A 16,748-nucleotide genomic window follows, 5' to 3' on the forward strand; every position below is an offset into this window, starting at 1 on the left:
TTTTTTATTTCGGTTCTGTTTTGTCAGTTTGGTCGGTGTCAGACTGGTTTCTTTCGGTTTCATGCACGTCTCTGTTATCGTTTAACTTTTGATGTGTGTTTTTATCATAGGTTTGGAAGATAGCTTACATCTGTACTAATTAAATTTTGTGATAGTTTTGCTCTGAATAAGCTATTCATATCTATTAACATTGTGGTTCAATACAATGTTATGACATGTGGTTTATATCTATTTGCATCCAGGTTGCTGTGCATTGATAGTCTATATTATCGAAAGTAGTTTCTGCAGCATAAATCTAAGTCCTTCAGTAACTTAAAATGTTTATGAAAACCAGGCGGCTGCTTTTTGATAATAAGTTGAAGAGAAAACTCGAAAGTAGGAAGCGCAAAACAGAACATTCATCTCGTTCGGTTGATTCAGCAGGATGCAGTAAGAAACCAGTTTTACAAAATGTTGATGAAGTCAAAGACGGTCAAACATTGATTACTGGATCATATAAGAACGGTGCGTCAGTTATTAGGGAATCAAAGAGAACGCGTTCGTGTATTTCAAGGAAGGGTATTAAGGGAAGAAAGAAGAGGAAGATGGAAACTACTGACGAAGTTGATGAAATAGTCGAACCGATTGATCAAATCTCGGAACTACCCGAACACATTATCCACCAGATTCTTTCACATCTTCGTTGTCCAAAAGACGTTACTCGAATCACCGTCTGGTCTAAGAAATGGAGATCGATATTCGCTTCGTTTTTCTCATTTAACTTTGACCAGAAAAAGTTTAAAGCTTCGGGAAGATATAATCCCGATAAGTTTATAACTTTCGTTAACAGCTCGTTAGCAGAGAAACTGACACCGATGCATAGTATTCAGAAGTTCAAGGTTTCTTTGTTTCAAGCTAATTTTAAGCTAATACCGCCCATGAGTAACTGGATTAACGCTGCTTTAGACAAAGACGTCAAAGAGCTAGAGATTCACGTGGAAGAAAATAACGTAAGACGATATTATTTATTACCTAACATCGTTCTTACTTCCAACAGTTTAACTTCACTAAAGTTGTACGGCTGCAAGTTCGGTAGTAATATTATCATCAATCTGTGTAACTTAAAAGAGCTATCGATAAAGAACGCACATGTAAACACAGATTTGATCAACAACTTCATTCACGGCTGCCCTTCGGTCGAGGATTTGAGGCTAGTAAATTGCAAGGGAATAGGTCACTTACACATTTCAACTCTTCACAAGCTTCAACGGGCTCACATACATGAATGCCATGGGCTTGTGTCAATCAACATCGCGTTAACCAGTCTTGTAAGTTTTATGTATTGGCTGAAGACCTCGTGGTTATGCGATATAAACTTGTCGGGTTGTGAAAATCTCAAGTATTTATCGATTAAAGATCCGACCTTGACAGATGAAGTGTTTCAAGATATGCTCAAAAAGTTTTCATATCTTGAAAAATTAGTATTAAGAGAATGTACTCGTCTTGAGCAGATAACTATATTGAGCAAGACACTTACGGATTTATCTATAATCAGATGCAAAAAGAATATAGATCCTTTGATTAACGCACCGAATCTGACCGCCTTCGAGTTTTCTGGTGAGAGGATACCGTTTATTCCGTTTATGCTCTTGAATATTTTGAATTTGCATGTAGTGAAGCTACATTTACATCTTAGAAGAAAAGAAGCTTATCCTTTTCGTGATCTGGAGAGATTTTTACGGATTATTGTGAAAAATGGAGGCTGGAAATCGATTGTTAGTTCCAGTAAGGTATTAAGTTTCGTTTTGATTTTGTGAATTCTATTCTTCTAATTTGATAATTTAATAATTTAGCTTCTCTAATTTATTCGTTTTGCTTCTTATTGTGGTTGAAGAATATAACTATTCATGAAGAATTACCAAAATTCGAACGTGTGTCATCAAAGAAACTCACGTTAGAACTTATCAAATCTCCCATGAAGTTGAAGGATTTTGTTGATAATCTACTACGTATGTCTCGGCCGAATATGTTATCGTTGGTGTCATCTTCCGATTCCGAGCTTTTAAATGTAATGTTTCTATGGTTTTGTTTTTTTAAAGATTATGTTTTTGTTGAATACTTGGATTATATTATTATAATCTATAATCTTTTTTTGGTTTTAGTTTTTGAAGGAGAAGATAATGTCAAGAGAAAGGAACCCAAAGTGCTGTACATATTACTCTAGGAAGTGTTGGCTGCATCATATAAAAGATGTTACAATGGTGATACTGTTTGAAGGTGCGGAAAATGGAGACGAGGGTCATGATCTTCAACAAACTATGTTTAAATTTAGCTGGAAATCTTCGGCATCTGAACGACCAACACTGGTAAATGACTCTTAGAATCGTATCTATGGATGGATAGACGATTATAAATATCGATAACATGCTTATCAAATTTAACTAATTTTATTTTGATTTTTTACATGAGAAAACCGAGGTTTCAAAAGATTATGGTTTTGGCGTATAATGGGCATTCTGCATTTGTGTTTTGTGTGCTTTCGGGTATGATGATTTATAAGCTCAGGTTTTTTCCTTTTTGTTGTGATATGCTAAAATGGTCATCAACACGCGTTTTACATTGATCGCTAAAACCATGACATGTTGAACATAAACCATTTACCAATGTTCTATAAACAACTAAAACATTGTTACATCATACAATAATGACATATTCGTAAAGGTTCTCTTCTATGATCCACTTGATCTTGATTAACCATCGGTTTTGATGCGCAACGTTTAGTTATACGTATAAAATAAAAATAATGGGAGCCTACAAAAGGGAGGAGAAGTGAGCAATAAAAGTGAGGTTATCTTATAGGGTTTGATATGTTATAAATTGAATTTAGAGAAGATAGCAGGGATAAAAAGGAAGAACGATTATATTATTGAAAACGTAAAGGTTACAAGTTCCGGGCCTAGCCCCATCTCACCGCATAAGCAGGAGCCATGGCAATGCCATCTTAAACATGAACATACTCTCCTTTCCCTATTAGCTATTAATATCTATTTATAGAAATATAAGTTGCACTTGACCCCCTCTTAAAACAGACAAAAGACATTTAGACTAGAAACTAGATACTATTCCTATCATTACTTCCCCCTTCAAAACAGTTTTGTCCTCAAGACTGGGATCGGATGCGTCGTCTGGTGGTCGACCCTGCCCATGCACCACCCACAACTGATATGATCCAACAATTAACTCTAACAGGACTTGCAATTTTGTACCAACAAATGTAGCAGCCAACTTCTCAACAATCTGAAATGGACCAAAAATTGTAGCAGCCAACTTTTGATTAATACAACTTGCAACAGAGAGTTGGTGGGGCGTTTCAAGCTTCACATAAACCCATTCTCCAACTGAAAATTGCGCATCCCAACGTTTCTTGGCAGCTTGCATATCCATAGAACTTTGAATGTTGGAGAAATGAACCATAAGATGTTGTAGAGCTTCATCACGATCTTGAAGTTCGCGAGCCATCGACTCCACTTGAACTTCTCCATGAACAAATTGTAAAAAAGATAACGAGCTGAACGGTGCATCTTCAGTTGAACCAAAGTCCCACCCTGGTTTCCATTCAAAGGTTTGAACATCAAACAGTTCACTACCAATTTTGTGTTGACTTGGATGAACCTTAGGTACAATATTTGTAGGCTTGTGCAATACCTGACCAAAATTCGTTGAAGTGCGAGAGTAAAACTTGAAATCACCAACCTCATTGATATGTGTATGCGGGTGTCCCGTTGAGAACAATTGGGACAAAAGAACAGGGGATACCGAATGAAGTGCTAATATTTCCTCTGGATCAAAAAGAAGCACCGTTGGAAGGGCTCCAATTGGATTCTCATCTGGATGATTAAAGGAAGCTAACGAAGACTTAGGGTTCAGCGAACACATCTGATGGATAATTACCAGGATTCAGATGACTAGCAGTTGCAAGCCCTAGATGTGGAATATCCACACCCGAATCATAACATGAAACAGATCCCTTAATATCAAGCAATTCAAGGGTTGAGGAACTTATATCCTCATCCAATTGCCCTTTTGAATTGTGAATTTCGAGGCCACCAAAATTAAAGCGCTCTTCAGATCTGGAAACGATTGCCTCCAATTGAGCTATTAGAGACAAATCCCTCTCAGAAGTAGATGTGGGATTAAAATTCCTATCGGAAACAGATCTGAGACGAGAATAGGGAAGTACCTCACCGAACCAAGCGACCCAGCAACAGTCTTCTTCTGTTCATGTTGTTTCATCCAATTCAACACCTCTTTTCGAAATTCTCACGAGCAACCTCCAATGTTTTTAGTGTAGCTTTAATCTCAGAAACATCATATTGTAATTGTTGAATCTGTTGTTCCTGAACATCCAATTGCGAATTCTGATTTAGGGTTTCCATGATTGACTGGCATGTCAAAGGCAGGTCGGTTTGGTATGTTATAGATTGAATTTAGAGGAGATAGTAGGGATAAAAAGGAAGAACGATTATATTATTAAAAAGTTACAAGTTCCGGGCCTAGCCCTATCTCACCGCATAAGAAGGAGCTATGACAATGCCATCTTAAACATAAACATACTCTCCTCTCCCTATTAGCTATTAATATTTATTTATAGAAATATAAGTTGCACCTGACCCTCTCTTAAAATAGACAAATGACATTTAGACTAGAAACTAGATACGATTCCTATCATTATCAGGTTTAGATTTCGTAACTTCTCATCTCTTCCATCCTTGCTTTTGCATTTGAATCTCGAATAAAATAACTAAAGTAGATATTTTATATATGTAAAACGAGTAAAATTCTTTTATTTGGGCCCCTCAAATTTTTGGGCCATGCGTGGTAGCACCTCTAGCACATGCCCAAATTCGGTCCTATAGAATACACACCACTTATAGCAATATTTTAACCGTTTCCTTCTTTAACACCATTTCCACCTAAGTCACATAAACAGTCCATTAGGTTTGCAAAATTATAAAACAGTCACTTTACAAAAACTTGAATTACATATTTTAGTTTTAATAAAAGATAGTGTTAGAAGTTTAGAACCTTAACATGTTACAAAATGAATATTATATAGTTATACATGTATGCAACTTTTGAACATATAAGCCTATAAAATATGTTACAAAATGAATATTATATAGTTATACATGTATGCAACTTTTGAACATATAAGCCTATAAATATGACTAGGGCTAATAAGCCGAATCATAGAAACTGTCTGTAATTAGCTTTGAGCAATGGATTTTTCTTCAAAGTTCGATCCGTCCGCTGAATACATCGAATCTTGCCAAGGTATATATGCTAAACAAAGGGGTAGCGTATTCCCGAATCGAATTAGACTCTTTTTCTAGCACACTAGTGAACTATATATTGTGTTTTATGTAACAAAAACATGAGTTGAAATGGAATCGAACAGGAATCACTGAATCAGTGCATGTTCTTTGTAACAAAAACATGTGGTGGAAATTGGAATGGGATGCATGTTTGTATTTATAATACAAATCAAATGTTGTAAACATATGTACAAATAATATGTAGATGAACATTGAGTTTATATATGAAATATATATTTAAAAATTTACGAGTTTACATTCTCTATATGCAAATGAGATACCGATACTTTAAATAATGTGCTTAAAAGTGTCACATATGCATTTGAACAAACGGTTTATAATTGCGGAGGCAAAATGCTTGATAAAAGTAATTATTGGGTATTATAATATTTACTTTCCTTGGGTAGACACAATGCTTTCTTTTTTCGAACAACAAACTTACCTACTCCTAAACCCGCACCTTACCACTGCATCATGTTTCCTTGGATATACGCGATGCTGTCTCATATCATTTTCACAAAAGACTAATTAAACATAGGAAACATGTTGCTATCTTATACTAGTGAGACCACTTCCATTAGGACCGTTAATGCTCGAATTATTGTATCACGGGAAAGACACTCGTATAGACGTGAATGTTGTTTTAAGGTTAAATATTGTAGGTTGTAAACTTGTAATCTCTTCTATAGATAAGCTAGGTTACAATGTATTATAAATAGCAGGAGAAATAATATCAAAGAGAATCCTTTACCAAGTAATAAAAAATATTTGGACAAAACGTGTTATAATCGAGTCGAACCTCTTCATTATGTCACCTCTAATGATTAATGGAAAAGGAGATCCATGGACAAGGTGGCCAGGAGAGTATTATATTTATTCAGGCCACAAACTAATGTACATGTTTTATGTACAAAAACTGTCTTAGAAAGGAATCAGAATGTTGCATGTTTTATGTATGTTAGTGAAGAAACGTGGATCGACTTACTGGTAGACGATCAACTTTCCTCGGTAATGAGTGTGTTATATCACCGATGGTTTTCCGGAGTATGAATTCTTCCACCTACAAAACGAGCAGCACCGTGAACTTACCCCTCAGAAAGGGACAGAGGGGTCCTCTTTGGGGTAACCCTCCGGTGTGAGAATAAGATATTGTAGGAGAAGATAATAATAATCTGAAAGTGAGTAAGGACTTAGAGTGTATTTTCTTGCTTACCTCCCCTTGTGGAGGTGGTGTGGTATTTATAGTGTTAGGGTTTCCAATGATTGAGCTCAGACCCAATTAGGGCCTTTTTGGCTTCCTCCTATTGCTTCGCGCCACGTGTCCTTAGGACACCTGGTGCTTTTTCATTGATTATTCTCTGACCAAGGTATTTCACCTGACCCATGTGCAATCACGTGGTAGCACATGGGTTTTGCTGAGTTGTCCACCCTTCATTGGCAGCTGTCAACATCAGCATATTCTTTATTCCTTAAAGGATACCTTCTGGAAGGTTGTTTGATGAGCACAATCATGGTTGTCCTTATCCTGATTTGGATAAGGACGTGGTTGATTATGTGCATGTGTGATATGCGCCTATCCTGGGGATGCGCGAGGTCTTCTCTTTATTCTCACGCGCAGATGTTTCATGCGCAGATGTGATATGCGCAAGCATATGTAATATGCGTGAGCATATGTGATATGCGCCACGCGCAGATGCGCCACGCGCAGATGTGATATGCGTGAGCATATGATGCGTGAGCATATGTGATACGCGCCACACGCAGATGCGCCACGCGCAGATGTGATATGCGTGAGCATATATGATGCGTGCGCATATGTGATACGCGTGAGCATATGTGATGCGTGAACATATGTGATATGCGTGAGCATATGTGATATGCGCCACGCGCATAGGTTTTGGCTTTGTGTCTTCATGACATCCTGATTTCAAGCCTCTTGTCTATATCTTGTGGGTTGACCCGCCCCGCTCGATGTTAAGGCGGGTGCATACCTCTTCAAGCCCCCCCAGTCTAATGTGTGTCTTGTCTCGCGCGAGCGAGGTAAGACAAATATTAGACTTAATAGTTTGCTCTTTTAATAGGGTTTGTCTTTTCTTTTTTATTTCTCATATGTGCGTTGCGCGAAATTCTATCCTTTTGGTTGAAATGAATCGTCCATGTACGTGGTTGGTTGGTGCTGACATGCGTCAGAGATGGAGACGTTATGTGTCAGACTTTTCGTGTGCTCGAGGTGCTACAGTGGCCTTTCATGTCCCCTCATACAGTGTCAGGAACACGTGTCGCGCTCATGTTGGCCTGCACCTGCGAGTGGGGGCGCGTGAGCGTAACTCTGATCAGTACCTGTTTCTTTCTCTCTCCTGGGCCTATAAAAGCAAGCCTTTTGAGTGGTTTTTCTTCATCTTCATTGTTATTTCAGAGCTCTTTCTCCTTCAATTTTCATTCCGATTAAGAGCCTTTGTCTTTTGCTTTCAGATTTCCGTGCTTAAAGTAACCGCTGTTTGATTCACAATTGTATGTCTGATAACCCAGACACCACAATTTCCCCCAGCAAACGCCGTGTAAAATCGTTAGTTATGTCCACTTTGAAGAAGACCGGCAAGGGTAAACGGGCTGCCGAGGCCTCGTCGGAGGAGGTGGGGAAGAACAAAACAGTGAAGAGATGGGATGAGATTCCCTGCAAATTGAAACAGTCTGATTTCGACAATCTCATCGCCTCTCAGGGTTTTCTCCCTGAGTACAGCTGTCTGCTCCCGGCGGCCGGGCAAACGGCGGCAGATCCGCCCACCGGCTATATCTCTTTATACTCTCACTTTTTCACTCACTGTAACCTTCGTCTTCTGATGACAAGGTTTATGGGTGTGCTCCTTCAGTTTTATGGGATTCACATATCCCAAGTCCATCCTTGTGGACTAGTGCGCATGACTCATTTTGAGTTCATGTGCAAAGCTCAGCGCGAGGAGCCCACCCCTCGGCGCTTTCAATATTTTTACAAGCCAAAAATCCAAGATTCTTGGTTCTCTTTCATACCGCGCAGTCAGAAGGTTAAGTGCTGCACTGTTTCCTTCAAAAGCCTTCATGACTGGTCTGAAATTTTTTTTTATATTAAGGCTGGTGTGATTCCCATCCGCATGACCATGCGCGCGATCACTTTTGCGCCCGCGGATGAGAATGTTCTTAAGAACCCAACGGGCACATGGGTTAATAAGTTAACTGCTGAACCATCCCCCGCCAAGAATATTTGCGAGGAGGCGCTGGTGGGGGTTGGTATGAGCAAGAGGTGGACCGACAGCGCGACTGAGCCTGTCGTCCAAGTTGATGGCTTAGGTGAGTTATTAGCTCATTGCACTATTTCTGCGCGAATATAATTCGCTTTGCTGATATCATTTGTCTTGTTTTATGCAGTAAGCAAGGAATACGTCCACGCCGCCTATGACGAGCATATGGAGGGCGGCTCTGTTGCGCTGAGCGCTGGGGAAGTTGCTTTCCCCAATCGCTTTGATGATATGTTCATCCCTGTCGATTTAGAATTTTGCTTTGACAGCGATGCGCCTGGTAAGCCTTTGTACTTATGCTTATGCCTTTAGAATACCAAATTTGGTTAACATTTCTGTCGCACGTATTGTAGATGTGCTCGAGAACTATGAGTTGGAGCTTGCGGAAGAAGAGGTGGAGGAAGAAGCTGAGGCGCCACAACTCAAGCGCAAAGCTAAAGGCAAAACTGGCGCAGGGGCCAGTAAAAAACAGAAGAAAAATGATGCCCCTTTTGCCCAGGATCCTCCTACCCAAGCGAAGGGACTTGAGAAAACCAAGGGGTTTACCTCCAAGTTTTCCTCGTATTCTTTGCCTCGAGGTGTGGGCAATCCTCCTGTCCACACGAGGTATGGTGCCGCCACCTCATCTCTTCGCGCGGCGGACAAGGGAAGCGGCGCTGCGCCTGCTGTTTCATCTTCTCCAACAGGTATACTTTGTTTATATTTTGTGGTTTTATGAGCGTGATTCCGATAGAGTTATTAATGAATCTTTGCTCACTCAAATGTTTGTAGAGCCGGCGACTTTGGTGGCTCAACCTCAGGCGCAGCAAGGTACCGAGGCTGCGCCGAAGGTTGCTTTGAAGTCCCCTGTTTTACCCTCGAAAAGGGGGAAAATGGACTTCATGGCGATGCTCAATTCGCGGACGGCGGTGCGCCAAGGTATTTATTGCGCTTTGATTTTCTGACTTTTTTCCTTTAGATCAAGTCATGAATCATTTCTCCTTGGTTTTTTCATAGGAATTATCGCTGGCACACAAGCTGCTGGTGGCACTGCTGGCGCCGGCGCCGGCGCCGTTAGTTCTGCTCCTGCTCCAACAAGCACTGAATCTCCTCTCATTGGGATTACTAAGGAGCAGGAGACTATTTTACGTGCTGATCTAACGGCGTCAAGACCTCCCTCACCTCCTCCTGCGCGCAGCCCTCCTCGTGAGACTGTTTTTGATTTTTCCAAGTCGCAGGAGAAAAGACCTGTTACAGAGGATGATGAGGAGGTCAATTTTGAAGATTCCGATGGTGGCCGCGCAAGCCCTATAGCGCCACGAGATTTCGTGGCGCAGCCTTCTTCTCGTGGGGCTGGCGCTGACTTTTCTGCCGGCTCTCCGCAGGTATAAGTTTGTTTTGCTCCGCTGTGCGGACTTCCAGATTAGTGTTTAGATGACTAAAACGTTGCTTTTGCGTGGTTTTGTGTTTGCAGGGAGCCGATCACATATACCGCCCGAGCTGGAATATTACTGAAGATAGCTCATTTCAATCCATGGGCGTGTGTGAAGACTTCTGGGCTCACTCTGTGCCTCCGGCTGAAAGGAGGTTTCAGGAGGACCGCGCTCGCGTGGACTTGCTCAACGACCACCTTTTTGCTGGGTCTGCGTTCTTTGCTGCCTCCCAAGAGCTTCGCAATGATTATATAAAAGTGCGTGATGCCCTTGTGGAGGCCAAGCAAGAGGCTAAGATTTCTGCTTGGAATCTTTCTGACGCTCGAGAGAGAGCTGAGAAACTCCAAGCAGAACTTAGCGAGAACCGAGCAAGTGCCAACGCTGCCTTTGTGAAGCGCGGGCATGAGCTGCAGGCTGTGCGGGAGAAGCTGCAAGCGGCAGAAGCGGATGCGGCCAGGTACGCGCGGCGAGCGCGTGACTTGGAGTTGGAGGCAGAGGCGCGTGATCAAACTCTTGTGCAGGCTAACACTGACAAATCTTTATTAGAGAGTGAGGTTGCGCGCCTGAAGAAAGAGCTCGATGCTGCGCGAGCAGAAAAGGATGAAGCCTTGGCGGCGGCAGCGTCTGAGAGAGAAAAGCTCGATGCTGCGCGAGCAGAGAAGAATGAAGCCTTGGCGGCAGCAGCGTCTGACAGAGAAGAGCTAAAACAAACCAAGGAAACTATTGAGTTGTTAAACTCTCAGATTCCTGCTCTTGAGACGTCTGTTTCTTCTCTTGTGCAGGATCGTCAATGGCTAGTTTCACAGGGTGTGACTCGTTGCGCTTATGCGATGAAATACTCAGACGAGTTTCAGACCCTTGTGGTGGATTGCAATGCTGCGTCGCGCTTGGTGGGTCGAGCTGAAGGGTTTAAGGATGGCTATGAATATGGCATGCTGAAGAAGAATCCATCCGACTACCCTTATCAGCTCGACGTTGTCTGCGCTGACATGGCCGAGGTGGGGGAGAAGTACTTGAATACTCTAATTCCCATCCTTGAGCAGGTATTTTTACCTTAATGAGTTTACCTTGACTTATTTTCCTAATCTTTTGTACTCATACTTTTCCTTGTGACTTGCAGATAGCCGCGCTTGCTGACCAGCCCAATCTTGGCGCGCTAAAGAAATTACTTGACGAATGTGAAGGGACTGGTGGCAGCTATGATGGCGCGGGTAATGCTGCCTCTGCTAGCGGCTCTGGCGTGGCCAAAGGACCTACTCCTGACACTATCGTGATAGAAGACGACTCCATTCAAGACGAACAGCTTGATTATGGTAAGTTTGGAGATGACGAGGAGCGGGCTGCGCCAGATGCTGAGGGAGGAGGTAATGATGAGGGCGATGAAGAGGCTGATGTTGATATAGAGACTTGAAAAGCCCTTCATGTTTTTTTTTTGTTTGTAGTTTTTATCTCATCATTTTGTAAATTTGTAAACTTCTATGTTTTGGAATGAAATTTTGTTTTCCCCTTATTCGCATCTTGCGCATTCCCAATTCATCTCTTTATATTACATGTTTATGCTCGTTGAATATAAGGTATGCTTACACATTGGAACTTGGACAAGGCTGTAAGGAAATTATTTTATTTAATCCTTAACAGTTGTCACATTTCAAGTTATTTTGCAATATTTTGAATATGCTGACACGTGCCTTGGCACTTCATTATTCCTCTTTTGCGCGACGTTATCGCGCGTTTATTATAGGGAATTATGAATGAGTTTTTTAGCCTTTACGTGTCAGTATGTGTTACTCTGATATCCATTATAATCCCATGCGCGACCTCGACCTGAGACCTTAACAACTATGTTTTGGCATGTGCTTTGCCTTAGCTGTGCTTAGGTATTTTTATGGTTTAGCTGCGCAGCATGTAGGATGGATGTTGTGAGTAATTTGAGCTAAGGCTCATATTATTGGGCTAAGGCCCTGACGTTTTAGAGTTAAAACTCGTTAACGCGTTTGAGCTTGAAGCTCGCGCATGTATGTTTTACTTCGTTTTATTTTTAGTTTGATGTCAATACAATGTTGTCATATTGCTAAAAATTAATAAAGGGAAGTGTGAAACATGTATGCAAAAGGTAATAGAACACACATTAAGAGAAAATAGCGCGCATCATTATTCATAATGGCTTAAAGGGCCTTGATTACAAACTTGACAACTTTTACATGAAACATTTTCTAAGCTGTGCTGCGTTCCATGTGCGCGGGATCTTCTTTCCATTCAAATCTTTTAAAGCGTATGCGCCTTTTCCCAATTCTTCCGAGACTTGATAAGGTCCCTCCCTTTTGGGAGACATCTTTCCCGGGGGTATTGCGCGACTAGCTTCATTGTTCCGAAGGACAAAATCATTCTTCTTGAAGTGGCATTCTTTCATGCGCTGATTGTAATATTTTTCTAGTTTTTTCTTGTATTTGGCTTCACTGATGATAGCCACCTCTCTGCGCCCTTCAAGTAAGTTGAGATCCGACCTCCTTTCTTGCTCGTTGTCTTTTTTACTCATCATGAGCACTCTATAGGATGGGCATCCAATCTCTGCTGGAATCATAACCTCCGTTCCATAGGTTAGGCTGAACGGGGACTCGCCATTGCTGGTTTTGCTTAATGTCCTGTGCGCCCACAGGACATTAGGCAACTCCTCGACCCATGCATGGGATTCTCCCTCCAACCTTTTCTTCAGCCCATTCAGCAAGCTTTGGTTCGCGCGCTCCACTTGGCCATTCCCTTGAGGGTGGTATACTGAAGTGAAGACTTGGCTGATGCGCAATTCCTTGAGCCAACTGGATATCTTCCTGTCAGTGAATTGTTTGCCATTGTCGCTCACAATTTCCATTGGCAGGCCAAAACGGCATATGATGTGGCTCCAAATGAATTGCTTCATTGCCTCGGCTGTGATTTTTGCTAGTGGCTTGGCTTCAACCCATTTTGTGAAATAGTCTACTGCCACTACCAAAAACTTTACTCGCCCTTGCGCTTGTGGTAGGGGACCCACAATATCGATTGCCAATTTGTGGAAAGGCCATGCGGAGGTCACCGGAATCAAGTTGTTCTTTGGCCACATGGTGTTTGGCGCATAGCTCTGACACGCTTTGCATTTTTGGATCTCTTTTAACGCGTCCAAGTACATGCCTGGCCAATAGTAACCTGCGTTCATTGCCTTGGCAACCACCATGCACGGGCCAGCATGTATTCCACAGATTCCTTCGTGTATCTCTCTGATCACATAGCTTGCTTCCTCGGCATCCAGGCATTTCATGAGCGGTCCAAGATAAGAGCATCGATATAACGTACCATCAAGCAGTTCGTAGTTCTGCGACTTGTGTCTTATCTTCCTCGCCTGTGCGCGATCGTCCGGTACCTTTCCCTCCTTCAAGAATTCCATTAATGGAGTTATCCATGATGAAGGTGTTGTATGAATTACAAGGACAGACTTCGCTCCCACCGACGGGTTGCTCATTACTTCCACCCTGACATCTTTGCCAAAATGATCGAAGCTGGTTGATGCCATCTTGCTCAGCGCGTCGGCAGACATGTTTTCACTGCGCGGAATATGTATGATTCTGAAGAAGTCAAATTGCTCGGTGAGTTTCTTCGCCTGCTCTAAATACAGAGGCATAGTGTTCTCCTTGGCATCATAAAGGCCATTGACTTGTGCTGCTACCAAGTATGAATCGACATGAGCCTCTAGCTTTTTAACTCCGAACTTGTGCGCAATGCGCAGACCAGCTAGCAGGGCTTCATACTCAGCTTCATTGTTGGTGCTCTTGAAATCCAACCTGATTGCGTAAGTATACTCATGACTTTCTGGATCCACCAGTTTGAGGCCTGCGCCGGACCCTTCGTTGTTTGAAGCTCCATCAGTGAATTATCTCCAAACATTTTCTTCATTATTGGCTTGCGGAGGGTCTACTTCGCGCTGAGCCTCTTCGACTTTTCCTTCAGGGATTTCTGCAATGAAATCAGCTAAGACTTGTCCCTTGATTGCTGGACGAGGTTTGTAGGTGATCGTGTGCTCCCCTAATTCCGGCGCCCATTTTGTCAGCCTTCCTGAGAGCGCGGGACGTCGCAAGACTTGCTGGATGTTGTAATCAGTCAGGACTTCAATGGGATGACCATTGAAATATCTATGAAGCTTGCGCGACGCATGTGTTAGTGATAAAACTAACTTTTCTATGATGGTGTAGCGCGTCTCAGGATCTGTCAGCACCCGACTTACATAATAGATTGGTGTTTGGATTCCCTTGCGATCCACCAACAACACTGCGCCAATGGCGCGCTCTCCTGCTGACAGGTACAACGTTATAGTTTCGCCAGGTAGTGGAGCTGTGAGCGCAGGCAGATTTATCAGACATTCTTTTATCTCACTGAAAGCTTGCTCGGCCTCAGGCGTCCACTTAAATTGGCTTTTCTTTAAGCAATTTCTCAATGTGTTAACGAATGGGGTAGATTTGCTTGCATGGTTTGCTAGGAACCTGTTAATTGATTCCAATCTGCCATTCAACTTTTGAACTTCTTTCATGGTGGATGGTGAGGGCATGTCAAGGATAGCCTCCACCTTCTCTGGGTTCACCTTGAAACCATCCTTGGTGACCATTACACCGAGAAATTTCCCTTCTTCTACGCCGAATGTGCATTTGCTCGGGTTGAGCTTCATGTTTACTTCCTTTAGGCGCCAAAGGGTTTCTTCGATGTCTTTGAGCATTTGTTTTTCCTCCCTGCTTTTAATCACCAAATCATCCACGTAGACTTCTAAGTTTCTTCCAATTTGCTCGTTGAAAACCGCATCCATGAGTCTTTGGTAAGTGGCTCCTGCATTCTTCAAACCAAAGGGCATTTTTGTGTAACAGAAAAAACCCTTGTCAGTTCTGAAGGCAGTCTTGTCCTCATCTTGTGGTGCCATTTGAATTTGGTGATAGCCCTTATAGGCATCCAGGAAACATTTGAGCTTAAATGGCGCCACAGAGTCCACCTTCGCGTCAATGTTTGGGAGGGGGTAACAATCTTTTGGACACGCTTTGTTGAGGTCCTTGAAATCAATGCACATTCTCCATGACCCATTGCTCTTCTTTACCATCACAGGATTGGCTACCCATGTTTGGTATCGTATTGGGCGGATGATATTTGCGCGCAGTAGATCTTCTACTTGCTCATTCATGGCCTTTGCCTTCTCATCCCCCATGACTCTTTTCTTTTGAGCAATTGGCTCTACAGACTTGAATGTGTTGAGAGAATGCTGCGCCAGGTCTCGTGGAACCCCAGTCATATCAGAATGTTGCCACGCGAAGACCGATATATACGTTGTGAGCAATCTTTTCATTCTCACCCTTGTGTCATCTGATATCGTAGCTCCAATTGTGATTGTTTGTTCTGGGAATTTTGGGTTGAGAATCCATTCCTCTGGCGCGTTGTTTGCCATTGGAAGCTTCACTCTCCCTTCTCGCGGTATACTTGTTACTGCGCACAAATGATCTCGGTATACAAATGTTACTCCTGTTGGTGTTGGGAACCCCAACGCGCCGTGCGCTGGTGACGGTATGGCGTTGAATTGGGCAATCGTTCCTCTACCCAAGATCATATTATGGAATGAAGTGGTGGGCAAGACCAAGAAGTTGACAATTTTAGGTCGTTTGTGTTTCTCATCCCCCATAGTTAGTTCGAATTGTATCTGACCTAGGGGGTGAATAATTTCGTTTGAGACACCCGAGATTGGGGCATTCACAATTTCGAGCCTTGCTTGGTCTGCTGGATCCAACTTCTTGAAACATTGCTCATACATGATGTCTGATTCACTGCCGGTGTCCACCAGGACTTTTGACACCTCATAATGAGCGATGTGTGCAGTGATGACTAGAGGACTGCTGATAGACGGGCCTCCTCTGATTCTTGGGAAGATTACTTGTTGCTCGCGCCAATCCCCTTGGACTTGCGCGCTTCTCTTCCTCGATCTTTGCCCTTGCCTTCCTCCTTCAGCTACACAGATTCTTTTGAATTTTTTACTGGCTGAGGCTCCGTCTGGTTGTTCATTCTCTGGTCTTGGGTTTTTCACCAGGTGAGCCAACTTGCCTGATTTCACATCTCTTTCAATCGCATCCTTCAAATGGTGGCATGCGTCGGTGTTGTGCCCTGTGGACTTGTGAAACTCATAATACTTGCCACTGTTTGGTGGTCCCTTATGGAGTAATGGCTTGGGGCTTTTAAACTGGACATTCTCTGTGCTTAACACTTGCGAAGGCGTTTTGGTGAGGGGAGTCCATATTCTTGGTAGAGGTCTGTTAGGCTCTCTGCCGCCTTCCCTCTTGTCACCTTCTCCGCGATTACGAATGTCTTTTTGGGGCTAGGGTGAACTTTGTTGCGCTTGCTTTTCTGCGGGAGAATAACTGGTTTGTTGCAACCTGGACCACAAAGAGTTTTGTTTGCCCCTCCTTTCATTGTTGCGTGGTGCTTCTGTTTGATGCCCTCTATCTCTTGCTCTATCTTGGGCAATTTGTTTTTCATTTCGCGCGAAGACTCGCGATGCTTCCATAAGCTTAGCCCAAGTGGTTGGCATGCCATCTCTGCTCACGAGAGCTCTGCAGAGTTGATCACTGCGCGCACCTTGTATAAAGGCCACGCGCAAGAGTTGCTCAGTGATACCTCCAATTGCAAGAGATTCCTGATTGAAACGAGTTATGTAGTCT

At 42.7% G+C, this 16,748-nt stretch overlaps 1 protein-coding gene across 1 annotated transcript; it reads left to right on the top strand.

Annotated features, from left to right (window-relative positions):
• Positions 1-205: 205 nt before the first annotated feature.
• On the top strand, positions 206-2,479 carry LOC143534307 (uncharacterized). The gene is made up of 3 exons (XM_077028819.1): positions 206-1,769; positions 1,874-2,047; positions 2,142-2,479. The coding sequence occupies exons 1-3, from the start codon at positions 318-320 to the stop codon at positions 2,358-2,360; spliced, it is 1,845 nt and encodes a 614-aa protein (XP_076884934.1). The 5' UTR covers positions 206-317; the 3' UTR covers positions 2,361-2,479.
• Positions 2,480-16,748: the final 14,269 nt, after the last annotated feature.

Source organism: Bidens hawaiensis, unplaced genomic scaffold (genome assembly GCF_021521415.1).
Source record: "Bidens hawaiensis isolate Kalapana, Puna unplaced genomic scaffold, B.hawaiensis_p1.1 tig00010132_1, whole genome shotgun sequence".
Taxonomy (NCBI): Eukaryota; Viridiplantae; Streptophyta; class Magnoliopsida; order Asterales; family Asteraceae; genus Bidens; species Bidens hawaiensis.